This window comes from Daphnia magna, linkage group LG10 (assembly GCF_020631705.1).
Source record: "Daphnia magna isolate NIES linkage group LG10, ASM2063170v1.1, whole genome shotgun sequence".
Lineage (NCBI taxonomy): Eukaryota > Metazoa > Arthropoda > Branchiopoda > Diplostraca > Daphniidae > Daphnia > Daphnia magna.
The window spans coordinates 2,300,865-2,309,086 of NC_059191.1; the positions used below are offsets into that span (position 1 = coordinate 2,300,865).

At 41.7% G+C, this 8,222-nt stretch overlaps 2 protein-coding genes across 2 annotated transcripts; both read right to left on the minus strand.

The window, feature by feature from the left end:
• Positions 1 to 237: 237 nt before the first annotated feature.
• Positions 238 to 3,452, minus strand: LOC116932763 (mitochondrial proton/calcium exchanger protein). The gene is made up of 4 exons (XM_032940591.2): positions 2,065 to 3,452; positions 1,243 to 2,000; positions 726 to 1,170; positions 238 to 500 (listed from the first exon to the last, which is right to left on the minus strand). Exons 1-3 carry the CDS (start codon positions 3,017 to 3,019, stop codon positions 736 to 738), a joined length of 2,148 nt encoding a protein of 715 aa, XP_032796482.2. The 5' UTR covers positions 3,020 to 3,452; the 3' UTR covers positions 238 to 500; positions 726 to 735.
• Positions 3,453 to 3,874: 422 nt separating this feature from the next.
• On the minus strand, positions 3,875 to 7,815 carry LOC116932762 (uncharacterized protein C05D11.1). Its single transcript, XM_032940590.2, has 7 exons — positions 7,657 to 7,815; positions 7,245 to 7,562; positions 6,218 to 7,181; positions 6,029 to 6,156; positions 5,523 to 5,961; positions 4,568 to 5,455; positions 3,875 to 4,494 (listed from the first exon to the last, which is right to left on the minus strand). The coding sequence occupies exons 2-7, from the start codon at positions 7,549 to 7,551 to the stop codon at positions 4,104 to 4,106; spliced, it is 3,117 nt and encodes a 1,038-aa protein (XP_032796481.2). The 5' UTR covers positions 7,552 to 7,562; positions 7,657 to 7,815; the 3' UTR covers positions 3,875 to 4,103.
• Positions 7,816 to 8,222: the final 407 nt, after the last annotated feature.

Here is an 8,222-nt window from a genome sequence, read left to right on the forward strand (position 1 = left end):
CTAATATTGCGGCCGGAATCAGCGTTTAATTTTGAGTATAACGTGTGTGTTTTTATTTAATTCTAAGAGATGCCCTTTAAAAAATTCGACACATGATGGATATCTAATGTTTTGATCTCGATTCAATGTGTGTCATGGTTATAAAGCACTCTTGAATTCGAATTCCCAATGTCTAGACTTAATTTTCGGAGTAATATTTTTTTTTAAACAAACACAGCAATTAAAAAGTATTGGTGATTAAGAATGAAAAATGTAGTCTTATATTACAACTTCAAATGATATTACAAATTTGCAACCAAATAATAAAAATGAGACATTCGGTTTAATTACACTGATTGACATTTATAAAATAACTGGTAGCGAGGTAATTTTACACATTCACGATCCTGCCGCGATTCAGCGATCTAGGGGCAAAAGAGTGTTCTGTTCTCGGAAGAATGTGTCTTTTTTGAGACGATAATACGTTGGCCAAAGCAAAGGAGCATCTAACATATTTACACCTGTAAACAAACAAAACAAAACGGTTGGATTAAGGAACAATAAACGTTTTATGTCCTGACATGGAAAACTAAATCAAAATTTGAAGTGCAATACTTTTGTAACATGATTTGAATGAAATTGGCGTTGTGAATAAGATCTCGAGAAATTAAAACTTGAAAATTCTTACAACATTTTCTAGCTGTTTAAAAAATCACGTTCATTTTAAACACTTGTGTCTTCAATACCTGTATGGATTTATGGATTTAAACCAGGAGAACTGCTTGCTTTCGCTCTAAATAAAACGGATTTAATGTCCGGATCTTGTTTTCTCGGCACAACGTCATCGGCATACAGAGTTTTCAGCTGGGTCACTAGCGATAGGATTCTTTCAATTTCGGCTACCTCCAGCGCTTTGTGATCCTGAACCGTTTTCAACTTTTCTCGCAGGACTTGAACTTTCGTATCCTCTACCGGTATCTGTTTAACGCTTATATGTTTCGTGTCTCTTGTTGGGAAAGAGTGGATGGCTAAATTATTCGTATCCTTTTCCACCTTATCAACAAATTGTCCCAAAGTCTTTTCAATTTTCTTTTCCATTTCAATGAATTCTTCTTTATTAACAACGCCCAGCAACTCTGTCATTTGTTTTTCAGTTAAATTTATTCCCTCCTCTTCTAGAAGTTCGATTACCTATTAAATAGAATTTTTTAGATTAAAAATCCGGATAAAAAAAAAATTAAACAAATGATTCTCAAGTTTTACCTTCATAACCTCTTCTACGGTGATAACTCCATCACGATCCATGTCAATGTGATCCAAGATATGAACAATGGTTTGAAGATTTGCAGAGTTATCTATGGCATTAATCCGGCGAATGGATGCAATCAGCTCTTCGATGGAGACCATCTCTTCGTTCGTGAATGACTCTCTTTCTGGGGACGCAGATCCATCTATATGGTTTTCTAGTGTTGCAATCATTCGATTAACAGTACGGGAAAGACGACGGGCAGCCTTAGATTCACGCAGAACTAGACGCTGACGTTCTGGAGATCTCAAAAGATCCTCCAGTTCTTGAATATCCTCCCTGTAATCAGCCATTTCTTCTTTCAGGTCAGTCAGATCCCCTTTAGCGACTAACAGTCTTTTTCGCTGTACACCGACACCCTCCAGGGCGTTTTCCAAAAGTGCAGCGTCAGCTAATGTCAGCTTTTTGCTGTCGAAATCAAATTTACTAGCGCAAAATTCCTTCCGTTCTTCGTGGATTTTGGCCTGTTCTACCCGAAGAGCCTCGATGCGAGCTTGATTATTAACCTTCCCTCGTCGATGATTAATGACGTCGCTGGTTTGAGCAACAAGTGAATCTGGTAAAGAAGCAATTGTTGCTTGGAGTTGTTCGGTAGCAGAAACATTTTCAGGTAAATATAGCGCTCGAGATAAGAGCAGTAGCGAAGGAGGGACTTTACCACCCATACTGAGGTCCAGCCATTGAAATAATTGCGATTTAAGACGAATCTCGCTGACTGTTAAATAAAAATTTCTTGATAAAAAAGTTAAAGAAAAACGTGTACACGAAAGAAATTATACCTCCAAGAGATCTCATGCCACGTTCGCGACAGGCCGCCTGTAATTCAGAGATGGTGAGGGAGCCAATTCCTTCTTTGAGAATTAATTTATCGTCAGCTGCCAATCGGCGCAATTTCATTCGTAATTGAAAACGTAGCAGGTTATTTGTGCCAATTGGAGCAATTTCCAGTACGCGACAGAGCGCAGTCAGTTGGGGACGACTAAGAGAATCCAAAGTGATCTCGTCTTCAAAAAGCTTAGAGAAACGTAAAATTTCTTCGTTGGACGCCTGTTGACCGGAGCTTCTAATTTTCTGAAAAAATCTTGCGAAATCCTTGGCTGTCTTACTTTGATGACCGCTGCCCGTAAGTGCCATTTCATCCAGCGTCTGTTGCAAAAATTTGGCCATTTCTAATTTGACTTTGAGCGTTGTTTTGAATTTAACTTCTCGGTCGTTGGCTGTCTGAAAGGTAGAAGGTAACATGTTTGGAAAAAGTTTAAGAAAAATGGGCAATGCAAGTTCCATAAAGGGAACGATTATGAAAACGGAGAAGGGCACAAGACGGAAAACATCTGATGTTGTTGTGACAAGTTGCTTCTTCTCTCGTCGGGAGAGAGTCTCGCCGCGAAGAACGCGCATGAGCAAACTCCCCGATATACCGATATTGATAAACAACAAACGAAAGCCATGATAGTAATGCACCAATTCATCTAGAATCCTCTTGCTTAATGGCGGCTTTTTAACAACAATCAAAGCTGCAGGTTCGGTTGCTTTCTGTTCGTGCTTGTACGACAGAACTGAAGCTTCCACTGCGGATGAAGGACGGTTCGGGGTGATATCAGCCCAGCGTGTAACAGTCGTCTGGAAGTAGCGGCCCGGCGTTTTTCTGCACCTAGCAACGAGTATGACTCTTTTCGTATGTTTCAAGTTCCTTAAAATTTGAGGATGACCAAGACAGGAAACAGACCGCCACATGATGTTGCACTTGATTGTGAAAAACAAACACACAAACAAAAAGTTTTTCTATCAACTGCTTGGCGAACTGAATTGGGTTAACCTGCTCGAGTTCGCTGCTATCCCTCAAATGTTGCCGACGTGAGTTGCAACGTCAACGAGACTCGCAAATCACGTTTTCGTCTGCTTTTTTGCACGTGTACTTTCCTTTTTATCTTTTATTGTTTTTTCTACCCTTACAGTTTGCCCAAACGACATGCGATTGGCCACTATTCTCAACACTGACGTCAAGTGAAGTGAACGGGACTATCGCATGATGTTCGGAGGAGGAGCCTTGTTGCCATGTAGGTCAAAACATGGCTAGCGTGACTGTTCATGCCTCGGCTTAGAATAACGAATGGATAAATTTTCTTTGGCAACAAGGTTCTCCGAAATGATTTGCAATGTTTTTGCACGGTGTTGTCCTTTGAGGCTACAAAAAATGAAGAAAATGGAGAATATGAATAATAAAAAAACCAAACGAATATAGCCTTTAGACGTGACCTACATTTATCCTTAGAGGGCATAGAGTAAAAGAATTATTTCTAGACCATAGCGAGTGCTCTAATTTTGCTAATTATTTGGCTAAATTTTTTCCTGCTTGGCAACTCCTTTCTCTGGCAATCCCCTTTCAGAAGAACGAGACAAAGCGGAGCCGACAAGACATTTTTTGGCACGATGCCAACATAACAGAGAATGACGTAGGCAAGTTCAACGGCCCAATGAATGTGTTGCGATCACGGTAAAAAGAAAAACTTTCCTTGGTGAACCCAATTTCCCAACCATTCCTACCAAGAATAAGAAAAACTCTTGCAAAGTAGTGAATTAACTTATGCGTCATCTCGTTAGCAATCTATTGTTGCAGCGTATGAGACCAAACTAAAGAAAATCATGAAGTATTGTCTGTCATAAAATGGGAACTAGTAAGTTTGTTTTCGATCCTCGATTGCACTGACACACACACACAAAAAAGATGGTCTAGAAAAGCGGAAAATCAGTGACTCAGGATGAAACAGAAAGGGGCGAACACACAGTTGCGTTCAAAGGGATGAAAGAAAAGATTAATCTAGCACGATTGGCCCAACGGGCAATCTTCCATTGACGTGTACCCATGGACTGGTTGGCCCAAGGCGTTGATGCCTGTTACCAATTCATCCAGCTTCGAGGGATGACAAATAATAGAGCATCGACAATGTTCAGTATCCAGCAGGGCAGTGAGATGCAGCCGAAAGGCTCGTCGCATTTGTTCCATAGTAACAGCAGCAACACGGTGGATCAGTTGTCGGTTGTAATCGGCTGATGCATTTGACAGGTAAGAGCGAACAGACTGGTGCACTGCGTCTCCTACAGTCTTCTCCCGCTCGACCAATTCAAAAATGAGTGAGCTCCTTGCTGATTCAAGCAGACTCAATTCCCAGACATCATCAGTGTCACTCCTGGCATGATTTTCAAGGATGCTAAAACACAGAATTAGAAAGAAAAACAATTAAATTCAAACCATCAAACTGAATTGGCTGACGAGACTGATACCTGCGGGCCTCTTTGAATGCCACTACTGGGTGTGAAGCTCGATACAGTGATAAGTAGAGCAGCCCTTCGCTAACTTTTAAATTCAAGTTATAACCGTACACTAGACCTTGTGCACGAAGGTTGCGCCAAAAAGGTCCTTCTAGCTGACCCAGGTATTGCAAGGCGACCAGAACAGCTGCTAGATCTGGATGCTGGATATCATCAATGCTGCGGACAGCCTGGATAAGGAAGCAAGATTCAACCGCTCCTAGACATAGAGCAGCACCCATCGGGCTAGCTGATGACACCTCCTTCAATAATTGGTAATCAGCAACAAGGTTTATCAGCCCATCGTTATCTGCGTTGGCACTTTGAGTTGCTTGCCAATCTGCAAACATATGAGTATTCCACAACGAAATGGCATCATCAGGAAGACTCTCTATTTCAGCTGCCATATGGATAGTGAGGCAATTCGGGCTAGTGATGGCATCTCGCAAGTCCGTCAAGGCGCGGATAATCCGCTCCGGTGAACGGTTCAATTCTTCTACTAATTTGTGGAGGAAATGCTGTTGCCGGATCAGTGAACAGTGAGCATGATTGCTCTTCCCGTCGAAGACCAAATTGCGAATCAGTGCCAACGCCATTTTGTTTCCTTTGCGTTTGATGCGAGCGACATCGTTAGCCATTTTCGAGGCAATAACTTTAACACGTTCTGCGGTGAAAACAGTTTGCCGCAATAGATCGCTCAGCCAGCAAATGCCTTCGGTGTACTTTTCTCGTTCCAGCTGAAGCATGAGAACGGCCACGTTGCAGTATGAGCCACAGAAAAAGTGATCTGCATCCGAGGCATCCACGCCCAAAGCGGAATGGGTCTTAACAGTGTCACCACTCAGCTGGGCAACAACAGTCCTGCGTTACAAAGGCACGTTTAATTCGCAAAAACCATCAGTGAAAATCGCAACTAACCAAAACTTACTCATATGAAACTAATTTGCCATTGCGCATTATTGCAGACTCTGGGAGGCAGTTCATCAAGAGTGGCAAGTAAAGACGCTGATCACTGGGAATTAACGAGGTGTCCATCAGAGCGTAGAGGTAAACGAATTGAGTCTTAACATCGTCCAATTGAAATCGTACAGGAATTCTTTCAAGATCTCCTGAAAAGCGGCTACATCCCACTATTTCCCCGCGATTACAATATCGTTGAATTGAATGATAACTAATAGAATTAATGTCCGGAATAGGAACGGACATGATGAGATCTACAGGAGCTTGGCGATCGTTGTGTTCTAAAGCACCAGCGAGTTCCTCCGCTTTCATTGCTAATCCCTCACTTCCAAGACTACTTCGTTGAGTTTCTAATCGTTCTAATTCCTGAGTAGTATACGCTTCCATTTCATTCTTGGAAGGCATACCTACAAATGAGCCAAAGTTATTCGAGCGTACGAGGAATAATTCGTGAGGTTACGATAAGTTACCCACCTTGAGTCAAAACGCAGGGACGACCGAGTATATAACGCAGGATTAGATCGTTCCAAAAACTAGGACTTTCTTTAGCTAAAGCTTTTAGATCTTCCATAGGATTCACTCGGCGGCGAAAATCTTCATGGCTAAAAATGACACAAGAGACAGTTTAACAGTATTGATGTTCACTGCAAAATAAATGCCTACCTTCGGCCATAGAGAATGTCACCAACAGCCATGAAGGCTACAGTATCATGAGGGTTGTTCTCGAGGTGACTCAATTGCTCTAGCATCCTTCTTCTAATAACCAGCTGCATACGTTTCATGTCCAAAGGTTCACTCCCATTCCCGTATGGTTCCATAACACTAAATAACTTGGGTTGAATTTCGCCCAATTTGTTGACAGGTACGTTTTCAAACGCTAAATAGACGATCGACTCGGAGTTCTCGATGAAGGAATAGCCTACTTTGCTTGCCAGCGGGTCGGTAGTTTCGACATAAGTCTTTTGCAATGGGCTGACGGCCGTGTCGGTTAGGTATTCCATAAGCATCATCAGAGCACACGTTTCGTACAGCTGATATACACAAGAGGGTCCTCTCCATGCTAGCCATACCATGCCTTTCTCTTCCTCTTCGCAAGGGTAAGGTATAAGTTGATCGATAGATTCCATGAGGGGTGGGACTGCACTTTGCCATGGCCGGCTAAATGGCGTTTGGCTCTTTTTGTATTTTGCAATAATAGTATCTTCAACGGGCTTTAAAGCCTGGAAAACTTGCGAGGCTTCCACACGACCCGTGATGACCAGTACCAAGTTTTCTGTTCGGTAAAAAGCTTTGTGGTATTTGCGAACCTTTTCATTGGTTGTACTTTCCCTGAGATTTTTCAGAAGACCACCTGTGACTGACTTGTACCCGCAATGGCCAGGATACATGGCCTTTAACATGCTATTGTGGAGTCTAGTCTCACCCGTATTTTCACAGCCTTGCATTTCACAGTACACCACACCTGAATCTTCACCTTCACCATTGACGTGGTGTACTTCAGTTATGAAGCCAGAGTCCGTTAACAAGGGGTTAAGAATGTGGTCAACATAAATAGGTAAAAGAGCCAAAAACCCTTCACTACCAGCAGTTGTCATAGTATAACATGTGTGATCAACATCGGTCCAAGCTGCAAGGAAATTTTAGAAGATTAGAAACTTGATCTAAATTTAATTTCAAGAAAACAAAATACCATTTGTTCCTGAAGCCAAACAGCGGTTTGCAAGAATATCGAGCATGCCTTTGTAGGGGTATGACTCTGATCCAAGAAAAATTAGATGTTCCAATGTGTGAGGAAGACCATCGTCATCATGAGCTTCCGTAGCCAAAACAAAGTACCCGTTAACCACTGGCCCATCAACTTCCGCAAGGATTACTTTTAGTGCAGATTTCTTCGACTTGTACTTGTGGATAGGTATCACGCCGTTAACTTTTGTGGTATAAAGTAATTCGTAATCTGTTTCATTTTTGTTTAGCGCCACGTCTGCTGATGTAGTCATTTTGAATAAATCTGAAAGTGCAGAGAATGAAGACGTGTACAAGTTGCTTCGAGATGGGGGCGTAAACTACAATAACTTAAATAGATATTTATAGAGAATAGTTACCCTCATGTGATGGGAAATTTGAAGTATAACGGCAAACTTCACTTGTATTGCCACACTAGCAGACGACGCAAAGTCCACGTCTCAATTACATAACAGAGGGCGTTTGCCTTGTGAAATTTCTAAATCCCTGGCCACTAAGCGGTCAACGTACACGTTATCATAATGTATCGCATATCGCAATCAGGATAAGGGCATTGATGATAAACAAATACGCATAGATAAAATTTGTTTACTAAATGCCGGTTACGAACGGCACTTAAGAATTGCTCCAATGCCTTCTGAGTAACGGTATTCACTTATACATGGTATTGGCCACAAATTTACAGTTCGAGTCCTCCATCTAACAGTGCTCTGATTACATAATGACAATACACCGGACTTACTGTCAACGCTGATAATTCAGGTTTTTACTGAACAACATGTTGTAAGACATCTGTGCATCCCTAGTTTTTGCAACCACTACTGACAAGACCGAGCGCATTACAAAATAATATAAAGAAGAGTTAACAAACTGAACACAATCCCAATAAAAATTCGACTCCTTTAAAAAAATATTTCAGCCGCGG